Source organism: Danio rerio, chromosome 13 (genome assembly GCF_049306965.1).
Source record: "Danio rerio strain Tuebingen ecotype United States chromosome 13, GRCz12tu, whole genome shotgun sequence".
In the NCBI taxonomy this organism is placed as follows: Eukaryota; Metazoa; Chordata; class Actinopteri; order Cypriniformes; family Danionidae; genus Danio; species Danio rerio.
In genome coordinates, this window is record NC_133188.1 from 8,356,371 (window position 1) to 8,369,681 (window position 13,311).

The following is a 13,311-nucleotide window of genomic DNA, read 5'->3' on the forward strand; positions in this document are numbered from 1 at the left end:
CACACAACATTGTGAGACATTAATATTAGGTTAGATTCAGGTCATGACGTCAGGTGACCAAATTTCAATGTCTAGCCAGCATCTAAGGACAACATTATTTAAACGTCAAATTACATTGATATTTGGTTAATTTTAGATTGTGTTGGAAAGTGACCAAAATCCAACGTCTGATAGATCTCATGGTGGTAATGTCTATATCACGTCAAGGTGTAACATGATTAGACGTTGATAATTGGTTGATTTAAGGTTGATTTTAGGTTGGTCATTTAACATTGACGTCGGCCTGATGTTGGGTTCTGATGTCAACCTGATTTTCATTTCCAAACAAAATCCAACGTCCTCATGACGTTGGGGTACAACATCAATCAATTCTTTCTTTCTTTCTTTCTTTCTTTCTTTCTTTCTTTCTTTCTTTCTTTCTTTCTTTCTTTCTTTCTTTCTTTCTTTCTTTCTTTCTTTCTTTCTTCCTTTCTTCTTCAGCGTCTAGGGACAACCTTATTTAGATGTCCAATAATGATGTCGAATTACGTTAATATTTCGTTGATTTTAGGTTGTGTTGGAAAGTGACCAAAATCCAACGTCTGATAGATGTAATGGTGGTAATGTCCACACAACGTCAAGGTGTAACATGATTAGACGTTGATAATTGGTTGATTTAAGGTTGATTTTAGGTTGGATAATAGATCTTGATGTTGGCCTGTTGTTGGGTTCTGACTTCAATCTGATTTTCATTTCCAAACAAAATCCAATGTCCCCATGACGTTGGGGTATGTTGGGGTACAACGTCAATATGACATTAGGTTAACATCCTGTGCCTTCAAGGCAGCCTTGACCTGACTTTTAGGGAAATACCCCTATTTTTGTCCATAAACATTGTTACATCAGTGCGCTTGTCTAGAGATTTAAAGCTGTTTTGTGCCGTCACAATGTTGCCAATCTGCTGTTTCCCCCCTTTTTTCTTCAGGGCCCCATCGGCTTGGACGGGAAACCCGTGAGTTTTTCTTCATTCCTTATAAATGTTTGAATAATTACCAATCGCACAGGTTTGGAACCTCTGAACCCTTTTACCAAATTGTTTAGCCGTAATGGATAATTGACGGCCATTTTGATAATTATGGTAACAATAATTATACCAATTATTGTAATAAATTCACTATTGTCACCAGTCATGACAACATGAAACCAATAATGGCATGCGTGCAATGAATGAAGTCATTTCTGCTACCCAAAAGTCTAAAGATTTTTTCTATTTCACCTGTGCTGTATTTATTTATTTATTGTTTTGAAAACTTACAGGGACAGAATGGTCCAAAAGGTGATATGGTAAGTTCTACTAGTTTTACAGCTGTTAAACACTATTTCATTTGCACTATTTGACAGTGCTTTTAAGAAAACACCTTTCAGCCTTGACCGGTATTAATAGAAGTGTTAAAATCCAAATGTAAATACTTTTAGTTTAAATGCACACACTAATGTTATACCGTTTGAATAAAAAACATTTGTCATGGAGAGAAATATGTAAAGAAGTAAAACATATCATAAAGAGAAATTTGTCAGTGTCCATAAAACTCACCAGTAGAGCCATTTGTTTTCGAGATGGCTTGTTACACTGATGTTTATCTAGGCTGCAAGCATGGCCATATAAATTCACAAGAACAACACTCTTGTAGTTTGATTTATGGGTGGAGTGACTGAACGGCAGCATATGTGTGTGTGCGTATGTGTGAGATGAGAGGTCGCTTTCCTACATCTCATTCAGTGGGGTTTGTTAAAAGTAACTTCATGTGAAAATCTGTATGACTTTAGCCGCCTGTGGTATTAAAACAAGGACATTGAGTTGGCTCTCTCCTCTAAAGTACGGCTTTAAAAATGTAGTCAGAGCTTTCTTTCATGTGATGAAAGACAATGGGCAGATTCGGTATGCTCCAAGGCTATGTGCTTTAAACTGCTCCTTATGAAAAGTAGTATAACTCCTATGTTCTTTCTTTTATAGCATTGTGAAAAATCAAGCTTAGAATCTATAAAATAAGAGAGCTTTTCTGAAAAGACACCTTTATAAAATTGCATCAGAGATGAATGGCCTCTCCTGAGCTTTTGAATTCACTGCATTGAGCTCCTAAAGTACGCTAATACATCCTAAGAAGGATCTTTTATAATTTATTAACAAGTTTCTTCAAGACTCATATGCACCTCATTTGACTTTATCTATATTTAGTAGTACTTAAAAATTATTTGTTGGCATTTTAGGATGAATATCATGGTTCCTTGGAATCAGTCTAACTGTGAAAGTTACTTTACATGTTTTCAGATGACTTAATGCATTGTGGAGCATGTTTTTTTTTTATTAATATAATATTTATTAATATTAAAAACAGTTAATGGTGCCCTGTGTAAAAGTGTACAACAAATCTTCCAAATTCCTAAAGCAGGATTGGGCGATGTCAACCAATTTGGCATTGTACGATGTCTAATGTGAAACATTGCAATGGACGATGGCATCGTTGTCACAGGCGGCCGTGTTTTAATTATTTATGAATAATTAATTAATTGATTAATAAGGAATAAATTGTTTGTAGCCTACCGTTTCAACTTTCTGACCCACATAGTCTTTGTATACCCATAACCAAATCATAAATAGATAAAGATAAGTTACACAAAAATTACCACCTGTCTATCACTTTTTCCGCTAGACTCTGGTATGAAGGAAGAATGATCTGTGTTTTTATAATGGCGTTGATAAACTTGGTTGGTAAAAAAGGTGCTCAACCAACAGCAACCAACCAAAATTATTTGAGGTTTTCACTAAAAATTACTTAGTAAAAGTGAAAGCGAAAGATTGAGGCAGTGTACTGACGCTGTGACACGTTACCTGATAGATTCAAAAGATTGAAGAGTCATTAGATAGAGACAAGTTTAATTAAATATTACGTTTAACAACTATAGTGAGACGCGATTCAGCGGTACATCTTGATAAACTGTCTGACGTGTACTGCTCCCTGTGCTTTTGTGCTCAAAGTACCCGCTGACTGCCTGGAGCTCAGACGAGGGCATGACAATGTGTGTATCTGTGTGTGTGTGTGGACAAATGATGTGCATTTTTAAGAATTTAGTGTGGATGAAAGGCTGTTCAGAAACGCTAGGTGAAAAGCCAGTGTGGACATGGATCGTTTTCATTTTAAAATGCTGTTTTAAAACTAAGATGCTTTAGTGTAAACGGGGCCTATGTGTGTATTTTTCACAAGCGGGTTTGAGACGGGGGCGGGGCGGAGCGGAGGATCCCGATGCAGCATCGTGATGTCTATTGGCCATTGGCAATGGACGATAGCATCGTCTATTAACCCAACCCTATCCTGAAGTTTGTCGTTATTATACAGTAACCTGAGACTGTAATTAGATTATTCTCTGACAAAGTCAAATAACGGGGTACTTACTTCCACAATGCGTGAAAGTTTTTTTTTGAAGAAAGACAAGGGGGATATAATCTGAGAGAAGAACAAAATATTAGGTTAAATGCAAGGACAACTTTAAAAAGTTTGTGTATGTCTGTGTGTGGTGTGAAATTATGGTACCGTCTGGAACAGATTCTTAAACAATGTCAGTGTATTAATCAATTTAAAAAAGTTGAATAAATATATAGTTCAAGAAATATATTGATTGATAGAAGTGATTGAAAAATAGTTAAATGAGAGAGGTAAGATGAAAATTTAAATAATGGCTGTTTGCAATACTATGTTTTTTTATGGGTCTATATTATAAAATGGAAATGTACAAATGGAATCAAACATAAAATATGTCACAGATGGCAAAAAGATAACATACTGTATGTCTCATGTAAAAAGAAGAGATAAGTAAACGAGCAAGTTGTGATAGACAAATGATGTGTGAGATAACCCGTTTAAAGAATTGGTTTGTGTATGATTTTTATGTTTGAAACAAATAAATCAAATCCAATTAAATTATGTAATTAGTTATTGAAAATGTATAAAAAAGAGTAATAAATTCTTTCTTTCTTTCTTTCTTTCTTTCTGTTTTTCCTTTCTTCTCTCTGTCTTTCTTTCTGTCTTTCTTTCTCTCTCTCTTCTTTCTTTTTTTTTCTTTCTTTCTTTTCTTTCTCTCTCTTTTATTTTCTTTCTTTCTCTCTCTTTTTACTTTCTTTCTTTCTCTCTTTATCTATCTTTCTTCCTTCCTTCCTTTCTTTCTTTCTTTCTTTCTTTCTCTCTCTTTTTTACTTTCTTTCTTTCTCTCTCTCTTTTTACTTTCTTTCTTTCTCTCTTTCTCTATCTATCTTTCTTCCTAACTTCCTTCCTTCCTTGCTTTCTTTCTTTCTTTCTTTCTTTCTTTCTTTCTTTCTTTCTTTCTTTCTTTCTTTCTTTCTTTCTTTTCTACATTATGTCTTTCTTTCTTTCTCTCTCTCTCTCTTTTTTACTTTCTTTCTTTCTCTCTTTCTTTCTCTATCTTTCTTTCTTTCTTTCTTTCTTTCTTTCTTTCTTTCTTAAATAAACACTCTGTTTTGTCTCTAGTCTGAATAAGAACTTCATTTATAAAGGATTTGTTTGTGTGTTTGTGCTTGTTATGACTGATCTGTTTGCTATAGTTGACTATATTTTAATTGTGATTATTTTCTCAGGGTCCTCGCGGTCCTAAAGGAGTACCAGTAAGTGTTTGCTTTGACATTAAAATGTCGTCACAGGAGTTTTTTTTACATGGCAGTGGAATGCTATGCATGAATTATGTTTTGGATGGATTTTCAGTGTTTTGTGCAAACCTTATTTTTTCAGGGTGAACCTGGTCCAAAAGGAGAGAAGGTAAATAATTTATGAATAATTGTTCTGTAGTTTATAAAACGGTCAAAGAGAAGTTCACATGATTGCTCTCTTTCTCTTTTTCTCTCGCTCTTTCTCGTTCTATTTCTCTTTTTAGGGTGCATGCGGAGAGTACACTCACAGGGTGAGCAAATATTAATTGAACATTTTCAATATTAATTGACTTGTACACCAAATATGATTCAAAATTTATCTGGTGGCATGGTGGTTTGGTGGTCCCGACTGGACCAGGTGGCTTTTCTGTATGGATTGTGCATGTTCCCGTTGGTTTCCTTATGGGTGATGCTGTTTTTCTCACAGTCCAAAGATATGCAGTCTGGGTGAATTAGACAAAGTGTATGAATGGGAGAGTGTGTTAGTGTTTCCCAGCACAGGGTGTTGCACATGTTAAGGCAGGCTTACACAGTGTGAATTCTGATGGTCAGATGATTGTATGTCTATGCACACATCACTCATGATTTAATGTGAAAATCATATGGACACAGTGGTATACGACAATTGTATGACTCTGAAGCAATATAATATAATATTGATAATATAGAATGATGATATTTATGAATAGCAATCTAACAAAAATCCGCACCAAAAACTTAAACAGAGGAAGACGATACTATCATTGCTTTCAGAGCCACTCTCTCTCTCTTATTTTCTTACAGAAACATAATATTGATAAGAGACATGAATGTTTACAACTCATACAGGTTATTCTTCAACACTGGGAAATCAGGATTCTAATTGGAATTCTAAAGCTTATAGTCTGTTATCAACTATCATCTTTGGCATCCCTGTCAGACAGTATGTGACATCATTCAGCGCTCGCTGTTCAGTGAGTTTCTCTAATTGGTTTGTCCTATTTGCTCAACCTCAGATAGATCGACAGAACTGCACATACTATACACTGTAAAATGTAATAAGTTGACCTTACTTGGAAAAATGTATTAATTTTTAAAAAATTATAAATTTTAAGTGAGCATAACTTAAAACTGTTTGCATCTACAACTTTTAAAGTAAATTTTAGTACCGTTGACTCAAAATAATTAGTTGTTAACTTATTATTAGTGTTCACATTACCATACTGTAAAACCCAAAAAGATAAGGTAACTCAAACCATTTGAGGAAACCAACAAACTATTTAAGTTCAAAAACCAATCCTAATAAGTACTGTGAACTTAATCCATTTGAGTAAACAAAGCAATGTGAGCATAGTTAAACCCAATAAATAAAGAGAACTCAAACCAACTGGGAACTGTAAAACTCAATAAGTTAAGGCAACTCAAACCATTTGAGGAAACCGATTGCTACAAACCATTTGAGTTTAAAAAAACTAATCCTAATGAGCACTGTGAACTTACTCCATTTAAGTTGAAGTAATGAGGTATTTATTTAACTCGTGACCTTCAAAACTCTTTTCAAATGAGTAGAATTAACTTTCAGTAAATTTTGGGTTAACTACACTCATTTCATTTGATAAAGTTGGGTTTTACTGTGTAAAATATTAGGAAACTCATTGCCTAAAATGATCAAGTAAGCTGAACTAAAACATTTAAGTAAAGACAAAAACCAATACATACAGTGCACTACTAAAACATTTCTATTGTCTAATATTGTAGTGTGTCAAACAGGCATCAATCAATCAGTCAGGCATCACAGCAATCACCTTAAACAGTCTTTAAACATACATTTATTACTTTCTCAGCATAAAAAACAATGCAATGCACATGCAGGATGAACAACCGACCTTGTAAAACATTTAGCATTCGTGTATACTGCAAAAAAACAACATAACACTTCAACACTTTAATATAACAAGTCATTTTAAGCAACGTTTAATGCACTAATAATAATAATAAAAATAAAAATAATATTTACATAATTGGGGCAGCAGAGTGTCTCAGTGGGTAGCACAATTGCCTTACAGCAAGAAGGCCGCTGGTTCGAGCCCCAGCTTGGTCAGTTGGCATTTTTTGTGTGGAGTTTGCATGTTCTCTCCGTGATCGAGTGGGTTTTCTCAGGGTTCTCCGGTTTCTCCGGTTTCCCCCACACTCCGAACTTAGCGTATGTGTGGGAATGAGAGTGTATGGATGTTTCCCAGTGTTGGTGTGTGGCTGGAAGGGCATCCGCTGCGTCAAACATATGCTGGATAAGTTGGCGGTTCATTCCGCTGTAACGACCCCTGATTAATAAAGGGACCAAGCCGAAAAGAAAATGAAGGAATGAATTTACATAATAATATTTATTTGTTTATCATTATTTAAATATGTATTATTATTATTATTATTATTATTATTATTATTATTATTATTATCATTATTTTATAAATATTTTATAATATCATTTATTATATATAGTACCCATCTAAATATTATTAAATATTTGTATTAATATTAATATATTTTAATATAATCATACATACATTTTAAACATCAACTAATTGAAAAAGCTCTCAGATTTCTTATGCTTATGTCTGATTATGCTTAAGTTTTTATTCTTCCACCTACTTCCTCAGTTCCCTCATCACCGTTCTTTATCATTAATATGCTTTTGACACATGACCACTCAAAAGTTGTAAATACAACTACAAAGTCAAGATGACTCGAATTTATTTAGTTTACAACTTAATGTGCTAAAAAGTTGGGATTACTTCTTTAAATATTGTAAGGTGAACAAACTTATTTATAATAATAAGTTAACTGCACTTAATTGTATCAGTGAGACCAGCTATTGCTTTTTACAGTGTACCTCGTTCATTTAAGTTTTCTGACCTGTTTTAAAATTAACTTAAATGGCTTGGCTTGTAAATTCCTTTCTCACGGTACAATCTGGAACCATATGAGCATTTTCCACACATATTCTCCCAAAAGAAAAAAATAATTGCATACAAGCTACAGCAAAAATCACACTGTGTACTCCTGCTTTTAGTGCACTCTTAACGTTAACGTTAACAGGTTGTGGCAGGAAGGGTATCTGCTGGTGAAATGTGCAAGAGTAATTGGAGGTTCATTCTGCTGTGGAGGCCTCTGATTAAAAAAAGGGAAAATGCTGAAGGAAAGTGAGTGAGTGAGAGTGAGGTTCTCTGGTTTTTAATGCTGAGAAATCACAAACATGTGTTTTCCAGTTTACGTGATGTTCTTCTATTTGTCAAAGTGATTTGTGTTACTCCTAAAAAAGACATGAACAACATGTTTTGCGGTTAAATTAGAGACGTTGAAATTGGAGGAAAAAACAAAGGAAAAGCTTGGATTGACAGCTTGGATGAAGTCTCAGATAGGTAGCACATGAGTCGATGCCAAGGCAGGGTCTCGGAGTTGATCACATCTCTCCCGGGGAAATCACAGTTGGTGTAAACAAAGCAATTTTACCAACAGCCTGCTGAATTGGATTTGATATGGCTCTCTGTTGAAGACATCCAATTTTTTTTTTTTATGTGGTGTGTAGGGGATTCAGTAACAGCCCTGCACTACTTAAAAGCAATTTTGGCCTTTTGAAGCTATTTTATCAATTATGTAATCTCAAAAACAACATGCAACACAGCGGCAGGAAAAAAGTCTTGGCTGTAGATATTTCTGTGGAATATGTTTGGCTTGAAAAAGAAAGAGCAGAAATAGCAACAGGACAACAATTTTGTATTTAATCACGGTTTTAATTGTGCATAAGTAAGTTTAATCAGTATATCATACATATATCACATCAAAACAGAGGTGTTTTTCATGCGTGCCAGGCCATATGGGAGGCTGTTGACTATTTAGAAAACTACATGTGAGGGTGGTCTTTTGGGTAGTTCTTTTGAGGGTTCTTTGCAGTTGCACTGTAAAAAGTGATTAGTTACTTTACTTAAAAAGTGACTTACAACAGTTTTTTTTTTTTTTACATTTTTATAATTATGAACATTATTTATGTGCTTAATAATTTTAATAACAGGTTTACTCATTAAAGCAACTCTGCTTTAAAAGCAACATGTTTGCTCCCTTATTTTTAATGGAACACTCCAGGTTTTTTTTTTTTTTTTTACTTTTTTTTTTACTACTCTTGAGATAAATGGTTTAGTTTTACCATTTTTTAAATCCATTTAGCCAATCTCAGGAGGAACACTTTTAGCTTAAAATAGATAATAGAGTAAGATCATTCGCATCTCACTTTAAAATGAAGAAAACAATTTTATAATTTTCATATGCAAAAAATTTGTCATGTTAACAAACCTTGCACACTGAGTCCGATGCGTATTAATTAATCTATTTTGAAATGGAAGTATCTATAGACATTAGAGAGCAAAGCAACGGACTGAACGGAAAATAAGGTGATTATCCCTGTTCGTTAAATGTGTGGACACACACACACAAACACGCACGCACGCACGCACACACACACACACACCCCAAACAGCAGCAGGGGAGAGGTGTGCCATTCACAAAATCCATCATGGGTTCTTAACTGTCTGCCACATTCTGGCTTATATTATGCACTGTGCTTGTCATATCTGTGGCTCAAGTGACAGCTTTTTGTATTTTGCCATTTGCTTGTATGGTGGCCTGAACTTTCAAAACACTTCTGAAAATTTTTTTTGGATGCGAAAAACTGAAAAAAATCTAACCCAGTTCGTTTTTTTTTTTTTTTTTAATGACGGACGAAAGTTTCAGAAGCAGTGTGTCAGAACGATTTACACAGCGTGAGGTCGAATTTATTTTTTAACGTGCAAAAATTACGGCCGGAAATTTCGGATTCAGTGTGCAATAACCTTGACTCTTCTGTAGTTAAATTGTGTACTGAGACAAACAGAAATGAAAAGTTGCCCTTTTCTAGGCTGAACTCCTGTGAGAGTGAATATACTGCCTCCCGATGGTGAATACAGTTATACTCATGGCAGGTATCCGCTTTTTAAGTCATGATGTATCAGTGACATATGTAATACTCATTCCGGGACCCGAAAGCCGGAAGCCGCTTCATGTGACATCACACTTAACAAGCGTTTTTTTTGGTCGTTTAGACAATTGGTAACTGACAAATGTCATCTGGGAAACAGTTAAAATTTCTGCTTTGTAAAAAAAACCATTAGTGCTCTATTTGGGATGACACTACATTCATATACTATGCTGTTGAGTGTGTACTGTAAGTGCATAAGTAAATAGTGCATAAGAGAAGAGTGTATAGTGTGCCATTTGGGACGCAGCTTATGCATTAGAAGAAGACTATAGTTCCTAATAGCATTAGCTTAGAAAATAGCATCATTATCATTTTCTGTCAGTTTAGTACACAAAGAGTATACAGGAAACTTATCAAAACTATTTTTAAATCTTTGAGCAAGATGCTATTGGTCTAATCCAATTCAATGATTTATGCTAAGCTAAGCTAAAAGTTAACCCACCAAACCCGGAGATCAGCTAAATGAATTCAAAAATGGTAAAACGCAAGTGCTTAACTCTAGGTGACTTGCAAAATTTGCCTATTTCCACAAATAGTGCACAGCAAATTCATCAGAGTTAAATTCTCGGTGTTGAAGCATTTCAGAGTAAAGTGTTGACGTTAAAGAGTTAGATTTTGATAAATGAATATAATAAGAGTTAAAATTGATTTTATTCAGTGCGAAATTAAGGAGTTATCTTTTCAACACTTGGTGGTGTTATTTCCAACATCCGGGAATTCATGCAGCCCCAGTCACTGAAGAATTTTCCAGAAGCTATTTTCCATCTGAGGGTTAGAACAGCAACTGGTGAGTCAAACTACCTAAATGTTGGTATTTTACTGACTTTCTTTAAGGAAATACAGTTGTAAACATATTGTTAAGTTAATAACTTTAGAATGGAGTGACAATTTTAAACTTCTGCGGTTCATTCATGGTTGTTTGTGTATCTAGCTTAACTGCATTACTATTCACTTCTTTTCAAGAATGTTTTTATATATGCTCACGCATACATAGTGCATAAAAACATCAAATGTACATGTTCAACGCATTTCTGTCACGCTTAATGCCATTTTGTGCGTTGTTTCCCATCTATAAAATAAAATCGACACTTCTCCTTTAATTTGAAGCAAACTAGCGAGGGAATCCCCAGAGCAGCCTAGCCTACTCTGCCCGGATGCTAACGGCAACACTGGACGGTTTCCATAAGCTCTGGAGAGTTTCTAAAACATATCTGGTGAGTAAATGAACACATGCTTACTTGTAAAAGGCTTCCTGACTAAAACATATGATTGTTTGTTATTCGTGTACGTTAATTTGGTTATTTTAAACACCGCGGCCCTTTTAAACGGGTTCATTCGTGGCCGTCCATATACCGTTAACGTTAGTCCATAGACTCGTGTGATAACGTACGCTTGAATTATATTAAGTGTTGACAACCATTAAAGTCGGAATGTTAACATTAATGTCTTTAAATGACCGCGTTTGCACTTTCTCGGACATTTAACGTTACAGAAGTCTCCCGGAAGTTGCGGGACTAACGTTAACGTTATCCCGCAAATGCACAGAGACTCCCAGATGCCCAAGTAGATGCCCGCAAATGAATGATAATCTCCCGGAAATCGCGCGTCTCCCGCCCGGTCATTAAACACTTTGCACACCCCTCTCCACCGTATCCCTCCCAGCTCTTCAGGTACGTCGCGCGCAAGTCACCCCCACCGCTCTTTAGGTACGTCGCGCGCAACTCATCCCATTCAGGTACCCATCTCTCCCGCTACTTCCCGCAAATCAACTCTGTATCCCCCGAAAATGACTTTTCCCAACTCGGGATGTCTGACGTTAGTAAGTTAGGCTATTTCTGTAGTCAGGAACATCTTAGTCAAACTTTTTCTCCCGCATGATCTTGTGCTTATAGACTAAACCTAGCATGTACACAACATTTCCGTTTTATTAAAGACAATTTAGTGCGTTGTAAACCGCCACCTGTCTGTAAAATTAATCAACTGATTCATATTTGAGCAGCCTAAAGATGATACAGGTTTGATTTGTAGATTTATTATCAATAATCAACATCTGAATCAAAAGATATCTGAAAAGTGTGAGGCATACTTTGTGATGTTCATCTCTCTTTTTTATCTGAAGGTTATGCATATGTGTTAGATACTAATGTTTTGTTGTTTTTTAACAGCCACAGTTCTCTATACAATAACGCAAGACCCTGTGACGGTGACGGATGGTGTATTTCCAGAGTTGGTGAAATGACCAAGCACACCTTCTTGGTCATATGTGGTGGTGATAATAATAAAGGTATGTTTGATAAAGTTCTGTATTTGTTTCACAATAAGCTGAGAGGGTATTAGAGCATTAGAGAATAACAAATGACATGAAGGTGATAAGTTTTGTATTGTGGGTGAACTATAACTTAAATAATGTTTTGCTCTTTGCTTTGCACTTTTTCTCTTCTGCTTATCCTAATATTTTAGATTATATTTGGACCTGAAACATCTGCTAGACTCTAGGAAAGGTGGCGTCAATACTGGACCTGAAAGGGCCTAACAAGTTGAATCTGGTAAAGAAACACGCACGCACACACACGCAGGCACACACTTACATAAAACTGTAAGTTTATGAATATTTTTTACACTGTGGCCAATTTTTTGGGAAAGTCAGCATCACTAAATGATATAAAAGATTTTAAGCTCCTCTAAATTTTGCTCCAAGTGTTGTGTTAAATTCAGGATTCTGGACAGACAGCTGCCTGTTTTTCCAGTTGTAGTCATAGTGGTTAACCTAATTGTTTTTGGAGATCCAACAGTGATATATGTGTTTTTTCTACTTTTCCATATCCTGTCACCTCAACCAGCTGGGAGAGTCAAGTTGTGGATCATCATGAAGATTTTCAAAAGGTGAGTTTAGATTTCTTGAATGTTTTATTTACTTTAAATGTTCTTTTAAATATATCATAGAATTTGATTGCAATTTGTTTTCAAACATTTTTCTTAGTCATGCTGGAGTCTTGAAGAGTTCTTAGATGAGCATCACCCTATATCCGTGCATCAGGAACCACCAGACGAGCGATCAGCAGCTACTACATCATCATGGATAAAACGGTCATCCTGTGGCTGGGAAGCACTTCATTCACAGGACATGCTTGATGAGATTTCCTAGCTAAAGTTTGTTTTCACACAAGTTTACAGCATTTATACCTTCATAAACTGCTGTGTTTGATATGGAGGACCAAGGAAACACCAGAAGTGAAAGATTTGCAAGCCAAGTTGTTTAAAATGTGATTTCAGAAGAAAACTATGCGTTTAGAAGAAAACTATGAGTGACGCTATATTGAACTTTCAAATTGCTCTGATAAAACATCAAGTTTGGACTAAAGGACTGAAACTATTTTGTTGATACTGTCTGTACTAATAAAACATTTAAAGCATATTTGACATTGTTGCATTTTAAAAACTGAATGAATTGTTGAAGTGGTGAATGTTTTCAAATAAAATGTTTTTTTCTTTTGTAATTTACAGTCTATTTGACCTTTTTACCATATTTACACTCAAGAGAGTTGAATAAAATAACAACATATTGTAGTAA

At 35.1% G+C, this 13,311-nt stretch overlaps 1 protein-coding gene and 1 long non-coding RNA gene across 51 annotated transcripts in view; both read left to right on the plus strand.

The window, feature by feature from the left end:
* The window catches only part of col13a1 (collagen, type XIII, alpha 1), a 197,410-nt gene that overhangs the window by 99,042 nt on the left and 85,057 nt on the right, over positions 1–13,311 (plus strand). For all 50 annotated transcript variants that reach the window (XR_012389128.1, XR_012389127.1, XR_012389129.1 and 47 more), the window contains 5 exons: positions 965–991; positions 1,297–1,323; positions 4,628–4,654; positions 4,779–4,805; positions 4,921–4,947. Coding sequence is in view for 1 of the 50 variants with exons in the window: in XM_073920593.1 (XP_073776694.1) it covers positions 965–991; positions 1,297–1,323; positions 4,628–4,654; positions 4,779–4,805; positions 4,921–4,947 (135 nt within the window). In the remaining 49 variants the exon portion in view is untranslated. The remainder of the gene's footprint in view (positions 1–964; positions 992–1,296; positions 1,324–4,627; positions 4,655–4,778; positions 4,806–4,920; positions 4,948–13,311) is intronic.
* LOC137490461 (uncharacterized) lies at positions 10,483–13,237 on the plus strand. Its single transcript, XR_011009936.2, has 6 exons — positions 10,483–10,527; positions 10,848–10,954; positions 11,906–12,024; positions 12,201–12,286; positions 12,581–12,623; positions 12,721–13,237. It is a non-coding gene; the product is annotated as an uncharacterized lncRNA (long non-coding RNA).